At 37.9% G+C, this 20641-nt stretch overlaps 1 protein-coding gene and 1 long non-coding RNA gene across 2 annotated transcripts; both read right to left on the bottom strand.

The window, feature by feature from the left end:
- Positions 1 to 407: 407 nt before the first annotated feature.
- Positions 408 to 20270, bottom strand: LOC108368924 (uncharacterized). Its single transcript, XR_001848435.1, has 2 exons — positions 20216 to 20270; positions 408 to 450 (listed from the first exon to the last, which is right to left on the bottom strand). It is a non-coding gene; the product is annotated as an uncharacterized LOC108368924 (long non-coding RNA).
- Positions 3559 to 7384, bottom strand: LOC108368923 (gamma-butyrobetaine dioxygenase-like). Its single transcript, XM_017623891.1, has 5 exons — positions 7021 to 7384; positions 6732 to 6948; positions 5452 to 5578; positions 5028 to 5336; positions 3559 to 4440 (listed from the first exon to the last, which is right to left on the bottom strand). Exons 1-5 carry the CDS (start codon positions 7330 to 7332, stop codon positions 4038 to 4040), a joined length of 1368 nt encoding a protein of 455 aa, XP_017479380.1. The 5' UTR covers positions 7333 to 7384; the 3' UTR covers positions 3559 to 4037.
- Positions 20271 to 20641: the final 371 nt, after the last annotated feature.

Raw genomic sequence — 20641 nt, 5'->3', positions numbered from 1 at the left:
AAACAAGTAAAGTCAAAATTTCAATGCGAAGGGGGTGGCCCTAGGATTGTTCGGTGCAGAAAAATATACCCTGTTTTTCATTCTGAGATCAAAAAATATTTAGAGGTCGCTCGAAGCGCTCAAAAATTTCCATGTATTTCATATGGGGAAAAAAACAATTTTTCGTAGGAATGGTATAAAATTATCGAAAACTAATACTTTTCGATCGGAAAACTGTTTTTCTCTTTAAGATACTGCAAATCTTAATAGAAAATATTTCATTTTAGGAATTTTTAATACTAGCGATTTTTTTGGTCCCCCAAAAGTATAGTCAGCGTGAAAAAATATTCAAATAAAAAATTGGGTATTATTACAGGAAGTCTGGTGAAAACAAACAGAGTTCTTCGATTCCACGAACAATGTTTTTCTTCCTTATAAAGTACATGGAAGACTGTGAGCGCTTTCAGCGACCTCTAAATAGTTTTTCATTCCAAAATAAAAAAAAAAAAACAGTGGCATATTTAATTCAGTATAGAAAAATCCTAGGGATGAGAGCTTAAAAATTCAGACCTTACTTTCCACATGCATTTTTGGACCACCCTAATGTACATACATATGTATAGGGATATGTTGATGTATGCATGACTTACAAGCACATAACTTAACTAAGGCACATAAACCTTTGGCGTGTAATGTTTATGGAATTCGCATGTAATTGGCTGGAAAACTTGCCTCGCTTGGTTGTTAACAATGTTGAGATTTTTCATTTCTTCTGAGAAATTCCTCTGCCTCCTTCGTGCTCACTCCCTGTGCGATGAACTTTCTTTGCGGTTCAACGCAAAAGTATTATCCAGTCTCGAGTTTTGCTGTCGTTGATAACAAATAATACAGTCATATTTCAATTCTAATTATGTACATACATATATTGCTAGTGATTTCTGCAGGGTGTGTAAGGAAGAGAGGGTATTTTTATATTTTATTTTTTTTTTTTGACACGCCGCCACATGCTCTTTTGTACTTTTTTATGTAGCAAAATAAATATGAAGGACTAATCATGGTTTCGCTCTTTATATATATACACATACATACACAAACATTCATTTGTTTACCCGTAGCTATTCTTACCCACGATTGCCCTCAAAACCAGGCAACTTTACGACTTGAAAAAACCATTAAAAGTACATTAAGCAAAAGTTTTCTTGCGATTTAAATCACATACCTAAATACATGCATATGTAAATGCTACAATTTTGTATAGTTGTAAATTTACATATGGTCGTATAAGAAAAAAATTATATGTACATGCTTTTCTTGGCAGGGCATACATACATATGTACACAGGCATGCAAGTATTTATTTTGTTATGACCGAAAGCTCTAAAAGCAAATTTGACTCTATATCGTCTAAATTCAGTCGCGCATTAGAAGGAAAGTAATACATTCGTCCTAATCGTGTGATAAACTTAAAGCACTCCAAAAAAGTTTTAAGAGATTCGAATAAATCACCTACTGGCATATATAGGCGCGTTTCGACATCGAAAAAGTTTTTCGATTTAATTTTCAAGTCTACATTTTACGTACTTTGGAATTTGTTAGAGCAAAATTTTACAAATCCTTCTCTAGCAATGGTTCTATGGAGACCGCGTAATAAAAATGTTTTTTTTTTCTAAATCATACGATGCAAAGGAAGTTGAAATAGGAGCCCGACTAATGGCCTTATTTTTGCCTGCATGGATCCTTAGCCAGGTATCTCTTCCCGGCTTGTAATTTCGAAACACTCTGCATAGTTGGATTATAGGAATTTCATACCAAAATTGTTTCATATTTTCTACATGGAAGGTAATCAATGAATTTTATTGGATCTTCTTTGTATGCAGTTACAGTCTCTTGACTTTACTCAATTTCTGCTCTTGAATGCGCGTTCGTACACCCTGTGCAATATGAGAATAAGACTACCAATCCGCATTTACTACTGGGTCACAGTAAAAGGGAAAGGCCTCTAGCGCTTCGTCAAAACGAATTCCAATTAAAAGGTTCAGAAAGCTTTAGATGAGACTCCATTTTTAGATATCATAGATTAACGTTAAAATGGGTATGATTTGAGTGCATGTACTGCGGATGTTCGAAACTATAATGGAGAAAGAGTCTATACACGGTTGTTTGATGTCCTCGTGGAGACAAAAACCGAAAACACCGCCATGCAAGAAATGCGATGAAAGAAACAAGACAACAAAAAAACTTGTTATGTCTATTACTGTTGCCATGTAAAAGAGCGCAAATTCGGTGTTGAATTTATGATGGGAAAGAGACTTCGGCGCCGAGTGCTGTCGAGCTTCTCGTCCCAATCTGCATCAATAAGAGATTCTTCAACATCTCGTTATTTTGTGCCCTCGCCCAACGGAAGTACGAAATATTCAAAGATCTAATTCATTAGCGCTTGGATCACACCTACGAACGCTGACCTGTAACGGTATTAAAATCGTGTTTGGCGAATTAAGTGACAGGCTGGACAAGGGATATTTGGTGCCACCGCAGAAAAAACTCAGCATCGACAACGAAACGTCCGATAACAGAGTCAGGTTGATCAACTTCGCTGGGCCTAAAAACGTGGTTGCCTGCTGTACCAGGTTCCAGTACACAAAGGTCATTCAAATTACAAGTACGTATCTCAGCATAGCCGGTTAGACATACCTACGATTCGAGGACCTAACATATACTCAGTATGAGCATAATGAAAATCGTTAATTCTATTTGCTTAGACAAATTAAAACTCGTTTCTGTTCTTGTAGGAAGAGTGCGGTGTAATGGAATTACGGTTTCAGAAAGTATGTTGAGAATCGAATCAGAAGATCAATTTATATTCCGCAACGAGAAGAAAGTATTCAATTTTCGGAAATTTACGATGAAAACAGAGGATCATCTCGGAAACTTGAAAGAATTACTTCTAGAGAGATCAACAGTAAAAATACTCCGGTAGTGAGTACAGAAGATTACATAAATAGATGCTTCTCTAAGTCCTATTTGTACTGTGTCAACTGATTGCCGAATCTTAATGGGTTAGGTAAGGTAGTAGTCCCGTGTAACCGGAGCACACTTAGACAATATAAGATTGTCCTTTGCGATACCACAATTTGGAACAGTTTACTAAAACGCCTGATCTCAATGCCCCAGAGCTCCTTTGGGGCTTTAAGTGAGAGCCAAAGTGTTGAGGTGATTCTACCTCCTCCTCTACCAGGTAACCGCGACATAAGGGGTCCGGTAGAATGTTCAACCTTACTGCGTGAATACCGATAGGACAGTGACCCATTAAAACCCCCCACCAGAAGTGAGACCTTTGACTTTGTGAGTATGAGGAGTTCACCGCACCCCTCCTCCAGAAGTCCCGCCCGGCCCACTCATCCCTTGAGGGAAAGTGGACAGATAAGAAGCTCCTAGGAACCCGAATCTTAATTAAATCGATTTGAAATTAATTTCATCTCATTTCGATTTAACTGTCCATCGTTGCACTTTCTTATTGGTATCGAACACAATTGATTATAAAAATTACGTAAAAATACACTTTTTCGGTAGCTTAATATTTAATAGAAATTTTTTGTTTAAACTAATTAAAGGCATCGCAAATGATAAGATTTTTTCAATGAATTATTCATTGCATTTTACAATTTAATCTCGCCACTTGATTATAATCTAAGCGCGAAAGCAAGCAAATTATCCTCTTTAATGTCACCACAACTTCCGGCCGCCTGCTGTTCGCTACTTTATTAAAAATCAATAAAACTCTAAAAGACATGCAAACACAATAACAAAAGCAGAAAAAAAGCAAAAGAGGATTCGAAAAATAATGAAGGCAATGTCGGTAAAAAAACTCTATAATAGAAAACATTGCACCGCAAACCCCCCCGCCGCTGTTGCTTCTATTCCTCTTACTACCACCACAGCAGCTGCGTCGGTTGTTGCTCGCCTCTTGACATCCTCAAACAGCAGTGCGCCAATTGTTGTGAGGCGCGTTGTGGTTGTGCAGCTGGCAGCCGGCAGCGGAGGCCTCTAGCGGCTGTGATGCTATAAGCCGCCTGTTTTTGTTCTTGCTGTCGCTGATGCCTGCAGGTCTCTCGCTGCGGCTGCTGCTGCAGCATTGCTGTCGTTGGCGCTTTGTGCCTGTGTGCTTTTCAACACTCTCAGCTTCGAATAGATGATGTCCCAGTCGAGGTAGGCGCCCACAATGTACCGTATATTCTGCTCGGTGTCATCGTACCCGGTGCGACCGTGCAACAGACGGATATTATTGAAAGTCAAAACGTCGCCGGGTTTCGTTTTAAATGCAAAGGCGTCGCGACGCGCCAAACGCACAAACTTGGCATAGGCCTGATACCAGGGTATAACGGAGCGCAGCGGCACGGAGAAATGACTGTCGCGCTGGGGAACGCTGTGATTTATACGCGTGTAATTTCCGTCACTGTCTAAACTGTAAAAGAGAAAAAGAGGAAAGGTTGCAAAAAAATATGTGTACTGCGGATGTTCGAAAAGTGGCTGCGGCGCGGCGCACTAGTAGAGGCGGCGGAGAGCAGAAAGTATGTACCTAAGTAATGTGCGCGCACAAAAAAAAAACGAATAAGGAAAATGAGTTGTAAATGAAGCGACAGCAGCGGCGACATGAAAAACGTACAAAACGACGTGGAGTCACTACTCCGAAGTTAAAGGCTATAAATAAAATTGAAAATCGATTTTTGTTGCATACACTTAGGCGCCCTACCGCAACTGCAATCACTGGTGTGCATAGGAAAATCGCGCAATGCAAATGTGGCAACGGACGAAAACAACACGCGAGTGCGGGAAAGTAGCTGAGAAACTCGATTTTCTTCGGCCGCTTAAAGTTTGCCTTGGGAATTGACGCCTTGGTTGCTAGGCAAATAAATTAAATAGCGCCACTGAGGACGTCTGAAGCCACCGCAGCTGCATTGATTTAATGGCACGATGGGGGCTCCTACTTCACCACTAACTACTCAGTACTCCTTTATGCGCTGCAGTACTTCCTTTTCGCATTCGACTCACCATATTACCGGCGCCCGCCAGATGTTATGAAAACTCCGCCCATCCTCACTGCCGATATCATTCCAATCGACCAACGTCTCTGTAAGTATATGGAAATCCGTTGGATGTTCGGCGCGCAAGCGATCAGCAATGTAAAATCCGTCGACCAGCAGATTACTGCCACCTTCTGACTTCGACTGCACCAGGCAGTGCAGAATGTTTACGCTCGGCTTGTATTCGTAGTAGGGCAGGTCGGTATGCAGTGGCAGCGGATGGGAGAGGTAGGCATAATTCTTAGCGCCTGGCTTGGCCTCCACAATGAATTCTTCGCTAGTGGGGGAAAAATTCAACGCCATGATTAATTTGCATTGTTTGATTTGTGCGAAAAATTCAATTGATTATTCTTATATGTATGTATGTATGAATGTGTGCAAGCACTGCTTACCCATATGTCGTGCGTCGTATAAAACCCACACGGTCGGCTAATTGGCGTACAACAGTTTTTTCCAACGGTGCACACTCGATGATGGCAACACCACGCACTGCTAGCGCCTCGAGCCATTGCCGGAGAGCTGCAATGGGATTTTTGTTAAACAAAAATATGTTTAATATTTAGGGGATTTATGAATAAAGGAGGCGAATCGCGTAGGGGCACCTGCGCACCTCGACTAACATTTTATCGCTTTCTGCGGAAGTATTGTCGACGAAATTAGTAAAAATTCCGCACTTCTAACTTAAAATATTGAAAAATATGTATTAGGGAGTTGCCACATGATTCTAATTTTCAGTTTAAGTAAACTGATAAGAAAAATTTTGGCTGTCCAAAGAAAAAGGTTTAAGAAGGCATACAGCTGAAAATATTTTTGTGTAAGGTTGCCACCTGTTTGAAAATATTAATTTCATTTAATTGATAAGATAAATTAAATATTACTATATGGGTTTCAAACTAAAGGGATTTAGTTAAGTTTACTGCCAAAAATATATCTGAGAATGGTTGACATGAAAAATTATTTTCAATTAAATTGATAAAATAAATGAAATATTACAATCCCAAAGTCAAACTAAACGGGCTTAAGAAAGTATTTGGAAAGCTTAATTCAGTTCAATTGATAATATTGAGATTTTCTCGAATGTACTTTGTATTGATAGGCGAGTGACCATTTGTATTTAGAATTTTTATAGGGTTGCCACCTGTCTAAAAAACTATAAGATCCGAACCGTTTCATTGGATTACAAAAAATGGGGTATCAAATGAAAAGGATTGGCCTGTAGAAAAGCACTAATATTTTGCTTTTTTTTCATAGGTTTTCTACCTGTAAAGAAGCTTACTTTATTCAATCAAAATAATCTTAGGCTTCAGTTTTGTACCGTGATGTGATATTTGTATCCGTTTAGTATAAAAAGTGGATCATTTGAACCGAACCGAAACGGTTCTTGTACCGGTACAAGTTATTTCTAAAGGGTTCGAACTCCTGAATCGAACCGCATCGATTTACATTTCTTGTGATTCACAGAAATAAGCAGAGTACAAAGCGTCACCAAAGCAGTCTACTTATATCTGGCCATATAAATTTCACGCTTTAGGTAAATTCAACAAATTTTCATCAAAATTTTAAGCCTTGACTCAAACGTATTCACGTAGATGTAAATAAATGTTATATATTCTGGTAAAATTAAATTGCTATCCACTTCCCATTCCATCTTTCAAAACGTATTCTCACTCACCATCATCAGTCTGCATAACATCATCAAAGTTGAATGTTTCTGTAATTTCTCTAAACTGCTTACCAGCCCAATGCTTTGGCTTCGGCCGGTAAAATTCATCCAAATACGTTTGTTTACGCTCATCACGAAATTCACGCTCACTTAGCCAATGTAGATCGTATGTAGAAACATGCTTATCGCTCCACTGGATCGTCACTTGCTCAGCGACTGAGTCAACCTAGTAAATCAAGAGAAGAAATCACTTCAATTAATCGCATTATAATATATACATATATACAAATTAACTCACCTGAACATCGAGCGCCAACACATCGGTATCGAAATTATCCCAATCGATGCGGCGCGACTTGGAGCTCTGATGAAAACATTGTTCACAATAACAATTATCACGTAGCCATACACTTGGAAATTTCATTGTTGCATTATTCTTCTGCTCGTGTTGCACCACAACATATTTACCATCTGCCACTGTGGCTGTTAAGTGGCGCTGTATAAGTTTTTGTAGATGGCAGATGCTTGTACGCGCCGCACGCGTTAATGCACCAAAAGTGGGTGAGATCATTTGGTAAACAAGTGAACCGCACCGTTTGAAGATCACCATGAGACTGAAATGGGCGCGCTACCGCGATGTGAGCAAAGGCTGCACGTTTAACCGACTACAAACGTCGCTAGTCGACGATGAGAGCGTGCGATTGGACTTGGGTAGCTGTGGCTGACGTCAGCTAGTAGCTGGGAGCTTGCAAGTGCTTTGCAGTTATTGAGATACCAACGCGATTAGGAGACAATCAATCCCCAGCAGCGAATGGAATGCATTCCGCATCGATGCCTCACTTATAACAAGTAATGGCATTTGATTCCACTCTCGATGCGTTTCCAAAAGTAATGCGGCAATTAAGCACTGGATTACTTTGTGGCTAAAGGTAATGCAGCTTATGTGATGATAACACCGTGCGACAATAACCACAAATTTTTAAAACACTCGAAAAAATCAATACATTCACAAAACTAGGAGCCAAATATAGTATAACTGCGTTTTAAATTTTTCTCTCTGACGTCAGGATTTTTTTTTAAGGACTTTGAAATTTGGTGCATTGTAGAGTACATGGGTAATATGGGTATTAGTTAAAAGAAAAAATTCTGTAGAATTAAAAAAAAATAATTTTTTGTTGCACTAGGACAAATAAATGTTAAAAATGTCCTTTTAAACTTTTATCCTTGAATATCCTTGGAAATTTCCAATATTTATTTTTGAAAAAAAATATATGTCAAGGACTAATAAGTTAACTACCACATCCTCGAATTTTGTTCTTCTATTTAACTCTATTAGTTTTAGATAAAAATTTACACTTCTCTTTATATGATATTGATAGTTACAATATGCATAGTTGAAGATACTCGAATCATTATTATGGAACCATTTATGCACTCTAAAAGAACATGATATACCTACGGTTTAAATACTTTAATTGTTTTGTATACAAGAGCGTAGCCAGCCTTTCATCTAGGGGGCAGGAGTTTATATAAATAGAGAAACAAAATGTTTTTAATTTTGTTTTTTTGTGTATATAAAACGAAATTTTTGGGTCTAAGAAAGTATAAGTTTTCTGTAAAGGACTACAACGAGATCAATTTTTCAAAAATCGGCTAGTAATTTTTTTGTACAAAATAGTTGTTTTTTATAAAAAAAAAGGTATTTGTTGTACGGTATAATATATAGAAATGTCTAGCAAAACATTTTTATCAAAATGAAATGCATATAAAATAAGGGTTCGCCATCAATTGCCTGTCAATCGATGAAAGTAATTCGAAAAAAAATGTTGTAGTATTTGATACATTGGAATTGATTACATTTTAGAAGCAGTTCATGCATATTATAATGCGATTGCATTACTTTAGCGTCGACTCTGGTGTTGGTGGCGTTGTCATGCAATCGCATTTTCCCTGCTGGGTTACTTAATAAGTATTAGTCTGAAACCAATGTCGCTTTGATCGCTGCCTCTATGTAGATTCGAAAAGATTACGTTTACATGCTCACTTGACTATTAATGAATGAACTTATGAATATGTAGCGGCTTGCTTATCAATAATCGAGTTGGGTCTTCGTTATCTGTATGAATATTTATTTATGAATATTTTTGAATAAATTTGCTTATGTCCGCCTTACATATTACTTTGTATAAGTACACATATCATTAGTTTAGAGCAAAAATAAAACTATCATAAAACCGAAGCCTATTAGCGGATTAAAAAAAAAAATTCAGGCACTCAAATTTTATTTCTGAAATGTTACATTATCGGAAACCGCTAGTGCTAATTTTCATTGATATTTTGGTTTGATCCGAACTGATGGGATGGCCAGATTTAGTTGAATTCGCCGTTTGGAGTCAGCGTAAAACTATAGGTCCCTCGGCCAAACACTAGCATAAATATGTGTAAACGCCAATCCATAATTATTATTATTAAAAACAAAACAAGAGCATTGATTAAGACTACGGAATTATGTGCGATGGAAGCCACTTTGTGAGGAATGAAAAAAGTTACGGCTACTGGAACGTCTGCAGACGGTTAACCGAAGTGACGAGCTTCCAAGTTGTCGATCCGTTAGGAACATATACCTAAAACTTCAATCGTATTTTTCATCTTGATAGGCGCCTAAGCAATTCTGGCCAAGTCTAAAGCACACCGGTCGTTACTCTTCTTTGTCAACTGATGCTTATTGGAATACCATGTAAAGCCATGTCCTTCCCCACCTGGTCTTACTATCGCTGGGGAGGCCTTTCTCTTCTCCTCCTAGAAGCACCGCGAACCGCGTTGAATGCTTACAGAGCGGGATGGTTGCTGTCCATTCGTATGCTGTGACCAAGTCAGCGGAGCCGCTGTATTTCCATCCATCTCCATCTGAGCGGATGTTACAATATTCCATGCTTCTGGCTATAGACTGTCACGAATATTTTGACTGACGTATAGAGGGTGCTTAATGTATCACAAGAGAGGACTTTACTCCTGCATTGCCGACGCAGTCCAAATTATCACTTGCTGGCGAGAGTGATTCTGCGTTGGATTTCCAAGCTGACATTAGTATCGGTGTTAAAGCTGGTTCCCATGTAAACGAATATCGCTACGTTCTCGAAATTATAACTGACAACAGTGACGTGGGTACCAAATCGCGCATATTCTTGTCGTCGTTCACCACCTGCTATCTTTGATTTGAGGGAATACCTGGTATACGGTGGATTTTCTACGTCAAACTGATATGGCCTAATCAGTTCCTTGACGACAGGCTCCAGTCTTTCACACAGTATGCTCGATAAGGCCTTGTAACCTATGCTTAGAAGGCTGATCCCGCTGTAGTTGGGTCGCCTTTCTTGCCGTTATCAAGTATGCATTTATCTGACCGTATTCTGTATTAGAGTTGATGCATGCATCATACCAACTCCACGCCGTATTTGATAAAGGGGGCTCGGGTTCATTTTCTCCACTTCTGTCAGTTCTGCTTCCATTCAATGGGGTGGAAAAATATTTCCTCCGCAATTTAAGTACATTCTAGACATTGATCTCTCTCTCTCTTTAATTATTAAGGCAAATACATCTTGCTTCCCTCTTCAGTTCTTTATCGCAGTCCTAAATAGCTCTTGTTGTCCCTGAGATAGCTGCGTGGCCCTGTAGGCGGCACCTTTTATCTCTGCATCTTCGTGACATTCCTCGTCATACTAGTTCTTCTTTCGGGCTCGCTGAAATGCGACTACATCTTCGGTCGGTTTCACTGCTCGCATTTGTCGGGTTTTAGAAGAGTGGTCTCTGAGAACAGTTGTAGAAAGCGGGTGGCGAATGCATCGGCCGACTGCTGTGACTGCAGCTTTTCGAAGTTGAGCTTTACTAGCATTGTCGGACGCACATTTATTGCCGCACAGAGGCGGGTGCGTATCTTGCCTGCAACAAGAAAATGGTCAGAGTCGATGTTTGGCCTTCGAAGCGTACGTACGTCAAAAGCACTGGAAGCGTGCCTTCCGTCTATAAGGACAGGATCGATCTAGTTTCTTGTTCTTCGATCTGGAGGCATACAAGTAGCTTGTTCGACCTTTTTCATGCATGAACCAGGTACTGTATTTTACCAAGTGCCCCAAGCGCTTATAAATTAGATATTTGGATGCCTCGTCCTTCTCTTTCGTCGTGGCATGGGCGCAAAGGAGGCGGAATATGGCTAGACGCTCGTCCACCGGGGTTAATGACAAATTGAATACCAAACGTCCATCGCGATTTCCCAAAAGTCATTACGTAAGATCTAATAAAACCAGCAATAAATGTACTTCAAGCGAATTTCGTTAAATTACCACAACATTATTCGTAATCAAGAAAGTAAGCTCAATAAAAATGTCTGCCATTTTCTATACATACATACATACACACATATCTTAGAACGCATCTCAATGTTCTAATGTAATAAATATGAAGGAGCTCATCTGCTCAATTGAGACAACAAAGTCAACTACTACAGCGAGCAGAAGACACAATTCCGCACACACGTAATATTATCTTTTTATTTAATTCTTTTTTTTTTCCACGCGACAAATATGCGCATTTCAACGCATGCGAGCGCCTAATACTATGCAACGGCATGCAAGTGAAAAAACTCACACATGCACGCCCATTCACTTACATATGTACGCGCTAGAGTAAATTTTTGTTGCATATTCACTTACAAATCAGCCGCCCAACACACAGCCGCCTACGTTAACCGCCTGAAAGTATGCAATTGTTCTGCAAATGTGCTTCGTTCGTTCGCATGAAATAATTTGCGGTTTACACTACGTTGATGGCATTGATGCGGTACGCTATGTATGTATATGCATATGTACAGTTCTGTATTTATGTACATATGTATGTGTCTATATAAGGGAGCGCTGGAATAAAATGTTTCCACATTCGCTCTGCTGACGAACTTCACTTCATTCATACAATTGCTGTAAGTAAGGGAATGTGCCCTATGAATGCATGTATGTACATATGTAATTTCAAATGAGTAAGTAAATATGTAAGTCTATGTTGCATGTACATATTGCTATTTTGTCATTACACTGCCGTACGTGCAACCATCAGCCGACATGCAACGTGTTACTTCACGTGTCTTTCAAATATTTATTTCTTTTATTCTGTGTTTTGTTTTTTTTGTATGTGTACGGCCGCATGTAAGCACCCTGTGGAGAAAATTTCTAGTTTTGAACTGGTGCGCTTATAGTAAATTTAGATCCAATACTGGTTCGCGATAAATGTCTTTTTTCATCCAAACAACTGGCGAATTTAAGACGGCGATGTCATAGGACGTGGAAATTATTTCCCGCTGCATTACCCTTTCTATAGTCCGGAACTAGTCTTAAATTCGACAGATGGGAACTAGCTCGCACTGCATCCATTTTTCTATAACTCCGAACCAGTTCTAAATTCGGCATCTAAGATATCAAAATTAATGTATTTTTTTATAAGAGGCGGTATCAGCAGCAACTTTAAACTCTTAGCTAGCGATTTGTAGTTTTAATAATATAAAATAGTTTTTTAAAAGTACCACATATCGGCGCTTTTGCACTGGTGGGGTTCTAGTTACCATCGGGCTGGTTTTGTTCTTGGCGATAAAGATCTAGTACGGAACTAGAACTTCGGTTCACTAATTCGGGGTTTCCCTGCAGGGCATACATATATATGTATAGGTACTTATGATATGTGTGAACTCTGTCGGTTTGTGTCTATTCGAGTGTTGTCATGCATTTTCTCACTTCGTCAGTCTGTCTGCCAGTGTGATGCACTGGTATGCATATTGTATGACTGCATATGTACTTACATACATACATATTTGTATATATGAAGGCATTTTGCCCTTAAAATACACGGATGTGTAAGTTTGTTTTAGCATATTTATTTGTCTTACACGTTTTCTCCCTGCTGGGTGTCATGGCGTCCTAATGTAATTGGAAATTGTATGTGAAATAAACAAAGACGTGCCATGTTGACAATTCTCCTTTCATAGTAACTTGCCAACATTCGTTCGTTACCAATTCATACTCGTACGCCAGTTACATCGCATTTTATTGCATTGCATTGCATGTATTACACATACATACGTGCATATGTAGTTATTCATGCCGCCATATTTAGGTACATATCTAACGTTTGCATCTCTAATTGCTCTTCAGCCGCTAACCTTTAAAGTGTCGACATAATGAACAATATTACGAAATAAAATGAAGAATAGTAACTTATGTACATACTATCTATACTATACATATATACAGTGGCTTACAAAAGTATTTTGCTTTGATTTTTTGCGATATTCAAAATAAATATTTTTCATTATTTAAACTTTTTTCGTAATTTTTTTTTATATAAATACAGCCCATTCTTAAACAAAAAAACACATTTAAATTCAAATTTTAAATCTTAGAGAAAATTCAGCGAATTTTTACAAAAAATGTAAACCTTTTAATTAGATTTTTTACAAAAAACTCAAGTAAGAAGTTTTAAAGCCCATTTAATTTTAGTTTAACAAAATTAATTGTAAATTTGAAGTTGCAAAACAATCTACTTTATTTTTGAAGTTATTTTTTTTTGCTAACGGTGTTAAGCATTTTTTCAATAACAAACTTTTTTGTTAACAGCCGCCAGTAAAAAAAAAAATATTATTAAAAATCATCAGAATTTTTTAGCAACATAAGATTTGTACTTTACTTTATTAAAATTGAATGGGTTATAAAATGGCTTACCCAAAGTTTTTGTAAAAAAATCTGATTAAAATGTTTTTATGAAAATCTGCAGAATTCTCCCTAATTTTCACCAAAGCTTGTAACGTTTATTCACACAGTTTTTTGCTGTAGACTGGGCTATACTGTTATAAAAAATTACCGGAAGAACATACTACTATAAAAAGCATATTTAGTATGGTAAAGAATCAAATAAAAATACTTTTGTGAGTCACTGTACGTAGAGCGCGATATTTGCATTCATGTGCCTCGTTACGCTGTTGCGGTATTGCAATTAATTCCTATTGTCGCCATTTTCTTTCGATTTTATCTCTACTCTGATTTTATTTGTAATCCACTAAATCAACTTTAATGACTATAAGTCTTTGCTGATAAGTTATAAATGTCATTAATTGATTCAAGATGCAAATAGTTACTAAGAAGAATTTTTATTTGTAAAATAATTATTTTTTTTTTGTTTGGACGTTTTGGGACGAGACCAAAAAACTTCGCCGAACGCCTTTCTCCTTTGCTCTAGATAAAGCATTGATTCTGTTTGGAACCTGGCTAAGCTTCCATAACTTAGATTTTCTCGACAATACCAAAACAGGTACTATCATGGAAATCCCTTCTGCAGATAATCAATTCTGGCGCGCTTAATAGATTTTCATCACAATGCCTAGCACTAAATAGTTCCAGAATAATAGTTTCCCTTCGAGACAAACAATTTTGGTGGTGCTGAGAAGATTTCCTGGAATTGATATATCCGACAAAATGCTACCTGGAGTAACCAATCAAGGGTTTTCTTGATACCGTCATGACAAGGTCTGGCAAGTGACAACCATGCAATAATAAACTATCAAGGCACTGGGTTTTTTCTCTGAAGCTAAACTTTCTGTACCAGAGGTTACACTGGCTGTAGCATCAAAAAAAAAAGAGTTGGTATGGAATATCAAGAATGGCTCTAGTCAAAATTTAGAAAAGAGTTCGTGAAGATTGGATGAAAAATGAATGCTTAGGATATCTAGAAAATTGCTGCCAAGATTTCTTTGAAATGCCCTATGTCACTTTCCGAAAAGGTTTTTTTTATTGGTACTTCGAAAGTTCATTAGACGGAAGCCGTCCAGAATCCCTAGACAGCGGTCTTAGCAGCCGCGCTACCTTTGTGTCTAACATTTCGATAGTTTTCCTTGTCGGATGCTAGGCGAAAAAAGCAAATCCTACTACCGCCTATCCAAAAGCGAGACTTTTTTTAGGTCGGGGTACTTTATTTATTTATTTACTTATTTATTTATTTATTTATTTATTTAGTCTATGGTTTTATAAAAACATTACAGACTAGAAGAGTACAGCACTAGTTTAGAACTATTCGAAATAATTCATAAAGCTAGAAATACGAATCTTATAAGATGTATTATACTTACATATGTACATACTTCTACTTCTTGAATTGAGCTGCTACTGAGCTCCACTTATTACTTATTCTTAAAAAAAATTCACTTTTTTACAAACTCATTTCATTCACAGTCTTTTTTCATATTTATATTACTTCTTTTGACTCTCAATTCTTCTTCAATTTCAAGTAAGAAAGCAAGCACTAATGGAGTACACACACACACTTACAGCTATCCGAAACCATCTACTGAACGACGGGCATGTAGGAACGATGCCAGCAAAATACTTAAATGAAAGCAGCACCGCCTGCCATGACTTTGTATGGACCAACGGATATTCCCATGAAAGCAATAAAAACGCAAAAAAAAATGAATTAATGCAAAGTCTCTATAACAATAAAGTAATAATAAATACATACATACATATCAACTGCAATACATACCTACCTAAACATGGCTGAATAAAAACGAACAAAGCAACAACCACATTGACATAGTGAATATAACAATAGCAAAGATAATATTGATATAGCCGGTGAATAATCATAAAGTGTAGAGTTGTTGGCGCAGCATGTCATATGCCGCATGCAACATGCAACGGAGTGAAATGTAAAGATGGAACCTTTTCAGTTAATGCCTGAGATAAGGTAAAAAAAAGGAGCGAGGAGTGGCAAAACAATTAAACTGCAATTTTGTTGATTGAAGTGGTGGCGATGTTCAAGGTTGGTGTAGCAAGAAGAAGAGCAGTCAAAAATGATGCGAAAATTACAAAGCAATTGCTCACTTGGCTTTGCTGTTTAACAAAAAAAACTGGTTGCATATTGGCCAAAAGCCTGCTTAAGGCTATCAACAGAGGCTGAGCTGTAGAAATTCGCACACTTGACATCTGAGCAGCCAAGAATTCGGTCACAAGTGTCAATATCGAAATGTAAAAAAAAAAAAAAAAACGTTTCTGACCATTTTCAGCGCCGGGTGCAATAAATTCTTCATCTTCATCAATTTTATCAGAGCGCGCAGCGATGGAGCTAAGTTCTGGACGAACAATGTAAAGGCTGAAACGCCAGCGCAGCAAAGGCGGAAGATACACCAACAATCCTACGTATATAAGCACCATCCAGCAACAAACGAACCCGTGGTCAGTTAATCCCGCCACACACCTTCGCGGTGAAGCGAGCGCGCGCTTAAATGCGGGCGTACGCGTTCGAGCAACAAATTCCCAAGTCGATGCAATAAAAATGCAACTCGCATGTGACAACGATTTGTACTTTGGCTCCTTTTATGGCAGCCAACATTGCGCGCGCCCGCATAACATATACACGCACACGCATAATGCTAAAGCCGGTAGAGTCCATCAGTAGCGGCCGCCGCACGTTCGCTTGTATCCTTTCTTGTTGACCAAGTGCTTCGCGGCAATGCGTGCGGCCGTTGGTAAGCTTTTCTGCAACGTACACTTATATGAACCACTCTGTTGCTTTTGTTGCTGTTGCCTGCAACAAAGCGGCATGTGCAAGCCATCACTTTGTGAAGCCTTGCGTACAATCCCATTCGTTTACAGCAGCTATGTAGGCCCTCTTAGTTGTTTGGTCAGTTTGGCTATAAAGCCGCATCCATCTCTGCATTTCGTTTTGGTCACGAAGCCTTCTTCTTCCCATTTCTTTCTCTTAACTTTTGATTTTTTACACACAATTTTTTGCTACCCATCCATTGTTGATATTATTTTTATTGCGGAAAATTGCGCTTTAAGTCGGCGTAGAGGCAATGCGGCAGCCCAGCTTCGTCGTCGTGTTTTGCTCTAAACATAGCAAATCTGTTGGATTTCATAGTGGATACATATTTTTTTATACTGCCTTTGTATAGGCAATATATTTTATTGTTGCTGTTGTTGGCGGCGACATATTTGCTCTGCCCATTTTAGGTAAAACGTAGATATAATTTATGTCGATTTGTTTGCGATTTTATTAGCTCCACATATTTATAAATGTATGTACAGATTTATATATTGTGTAAGCTGGTCCTGCGCGTGAAATTTTTAAGAACATTACTGAATTTAGAAAATATTTGCAGTGAATTAACTAATCTTCAAAGTTTTTCTTAATGAATAATTTTTCGCGAATAAATATAAAGATTAAAAATATTTGTGTCTTCCTTTATTGCACTTTCAACACTTCTTGTATTGTATGCCGGACAATGTCGATGAGATGGAATGTTGGTTGTAACATCTGGAGAAATCATTGAAGCCTCCAACAGGCAGAACGCTTCTCAATTTGGAAGGCTTAGTCAACATAGCGTCGAACTAGCTGCAAAAGCTAGTAATGTAACCTAAACCAACTAGGCTACTGAAACGCATCCTCAAAGGGCAAAACGATGCTAAAGCTATAATCGTCTCTTTAACGGATTGACGACACAAGATAGGGGACTGAATAGCAGCGGAGTTTGTTACCGATATCAAGATCCCTAAGAGAACATTAAATAACGTTACTATCCGATGTTCGAGTTGGATTAAAAAACAATGATGGAGATTTGTACGGTTTAGAGGTCAACTAAAGGCTGAAGGGTGTCTGTCTCGAAGTAAGCTGCTCGCTCAATATGCAAATGGTAATCTATAAACACTTCCTCTGTAATAGGGTTATTCATCGGGATTGGCAATGAGAAAACCAATAGTTGAAATTACCACTACAAATGTTGACGCCCTTAGAAAATGCAATAAAAACTAGGTTTTACGTATATGAGCTTCGAATGTCCATACCTTTCATAGAGAAAGTGCGTGTTTTACAAACAAAGAATGCTGGAATAACATCGGTACATTAAATGAGTTAACAAGGTATGTCTTTAAGAAGTATAATGGTTGTGCAAAAGCTCTAAAACCTTACTCACAGATTTGCTTTATCAATGCCGAAATATCATAATCAACAAAAACATAAATTATATAAGGTGACCCTTAAACTATATGGACATCTAGAAAAAGCTACAATGCAGGACAAGGAATAGCTAAAAAATCTCTTCTTGGACTCTCAGGTTGCCTATTGATCAAACGTGATCAGGAAAAATAAAGCTTAATTTTAGTGGCTGTTCTTGCGAATACTCTGTTCTTAAGTCTAGACCAGTCGGTGTATAAAGAAGTTGAGTCTGAGTTAAAAAGTAGGTTTATTCTTTCCTCCCATTAGTTCCTCAAGGGAATCCGAGTAAATTTAAATTAGCAAGGCGATTTTATTCCCAGATCTAAACCACGTAAACTTAGATGGTATAACGAATACTTCCATACTGTTAGAAACCGTGGTTAGAAACGAATATTTCGACGAGAGCGGCAATCAAACATTAGCAGGAGAAGATGAAGGAGGAGTGGCACGCTTCCAAGAAAATAAAAAAATGAATAGTCAGACATATGTATAAGCGAAGAGCTTGAGTGGCTCACATAAATGCGGCGAAAAAATTTTCGTCATCACAAGAAAAAGACAGTATTCAAATCATTTCAAAGAAAAAGTGCAGAGAAGATAATTGAAATCTAACAAATATCCAGAGTACTCTTCTCTACGACTCGGAATGCAAGGTGCTAGTAAAGAAACCACAAAGAGAAGAGAGCAAAGGTGGCGCCCATCTCGGTACCGCTCTCACTGAATTTGACAGAAGCGCTGTTTGTATGACGTCACACTTTTGAAACTTGTTTACGTTTTGCTTGCAACATTTCTTCTTCTTCCTCCGTTCATGCTCGCTTTTTGGCATTTCTTTCACGCAAATGCATCAGTGTGATGTCACATAAAAATTATTCCCAAAAATTCTCTCCGATAAGCGCAATTTTGTGAAGATACCATCGAATTCACTTAAATAAGCGTGTCTTCAAACATGGAGAATTTTTTTGAGAGCACGAAGTGGAGGTACCTCTACAATACCACGTCCAAACCAAATTGGAGAGCTAAGCTCTCTCTACAAAAATCAGCTTTTACCAATCTGATGTATCTTAGAACGAACTCTCGTCATACTTACCATGTTGGTTTCGCAGTTTGGCCATATTCAGTAAAATTTTTTCATTCTATAGTCTCCCATCTCCCGCGTCTTCTTTATATCACGAAGATAGGTAAATGACAATATTTTTTAAGTGCTTCAAATAAGGAATATTTATAAATCCAAACACACTATACTAAAAACAATATACAGATATTTCCTACCTCATTCATAACTGTTGAATAATGCAACTGCGCATAGATATTTTGCAATAAAACTACTATATTTGACTGAAAAATACCTTACCTACCATGTATAAGCAAATGTTGTCAATAAGCCACCAGAGCTTATAGCACATTTACCATTACCGATGCGCTGTCATCCATTCCACTTGAACGACTACAACATGTCGAATCCATCTGCCATCCATCAAAAAAGTCATATGGATTTATGTGAAAAGTCATGTGCATTTATATTTATGATTGCTCACACAAGTATGGATGTATGTATGTAAGGTTGTAAGGATGCCACAAACCCACAACAGCGGCAACAGGAACAGCGCCCGCCCCAGCACCATATCCACTGGTCGAGCTGATGAAAAATTCAAAAGTCTTAAAACAAACGAATTTGCATTTCAGATGCGAACAAGCAGCCAACGAACCAAGGCGCACAGATTTTTTTTTGTTTGGTCTTAACTTCTACAATTTCATTTATTTTTATTTTTATTTTTTTTTTCTACCTCTTTGTCTGACTTTTATTTGATTGTCATATGCGGGTTTGTATGTATGTATGTTTGCTTATTTGTACGACTGGGTTATTCAGTTAGCCTGTTGCACACACGAATGCAACATGTGCAACAGCAGCAATCCGACAAGAACCACAGTAACATTGTGTACGGGAGCCGGTAACGCAACAACAATTGTTGTTCGTTCCAATCCTGTGCGAGTTTCTTCCATTGAATTTATAATAAAATCATCGCATTGACGTTTGTGTCCATCTATGGCAACACAGGTCGACCGCTGCCACAGTGGCTGTTGCAAGTGATGCATGGAATAATGCTGCTCTGTTGTTGTTGTTGTTGTGGCTGCTGTCGCTGCTAGCGGTGTGTTTTGAGTTGGTCTGTCAGCAGGTAACCGTAAAACAAAAATTTCTGTCTGACAACTAGCAACCATTTTTTAATACTAACGCTTTTTACTGGTCCCCCTTTAGCATTTTTCGGGGTTTTTTTTTGGACCTATAAATTACAGTTGCGATGAAAAAATGGTTAAATAAACTATTGGGTATTATTACTGGAATTCTTCTGCAGATAAACAGAGTTTTCCGATAGAAAAATATTGATTTTTAAGAATTCTATATAATTTCCAAGAAAAGTTGTTCTTTCCCCATATAAAATACACTGAAAACTTTGGACGCTTTGAGCGACCTCTAAATATTTTTTGATTTCAAAATAAAAAATAGGGGTATATTTTTTTCGGTATCGAACAATCTTAAGAGGTAAGAGCATACAAATTCCGACTTTACTTTTTCACATGCCTTTTTGGACCACCCTAATGTACATACAAACTTTGAAATACAATGCGGTTATTTGTGCATATATGTGTGCACGAATGTATCTGTACACTTGGGTGCCGTTATTATAGCTGTCAGTTTGTCTCTGCATTATTCGAAATTGTCGTCGATACTTTACGGTATTTAGTTGTAAGTATTTTGTCATTTCCTTTTATGTGATTTGCTTGAATTTCTCCAAGGAAGTGAAATTAAATGGAATAACAGCCAACCAACTAAATGTACATACAAACATATGTGCATGTATGCATGTGTATGCATTTATAAATAGAAAATATTAAAA

The sequence above is a fragment of the Rhagoletis zephyria genome, unplaced genomic scaffold (genome assembly GCF_001687245.7).
Source record: "Rhagoletis zephyria isolate East Lansing unplaced genomic scaffold, Rhagoletis_zephyria_1.1 Rzeph_scaffold_03388, whole genome shotgun sequence".
In the NCBI taxonomy this organism is placed as follows: domain Eukaryota; kingdom Metazoa; phylum Arthropoda; class Insecta; order Diptera; family Tephritidae; genus Rhagoletis; species Rhagoletis zephyria.
This window is presented reverse-complemented; position numbering and strand designations above follow the sequence as displayed.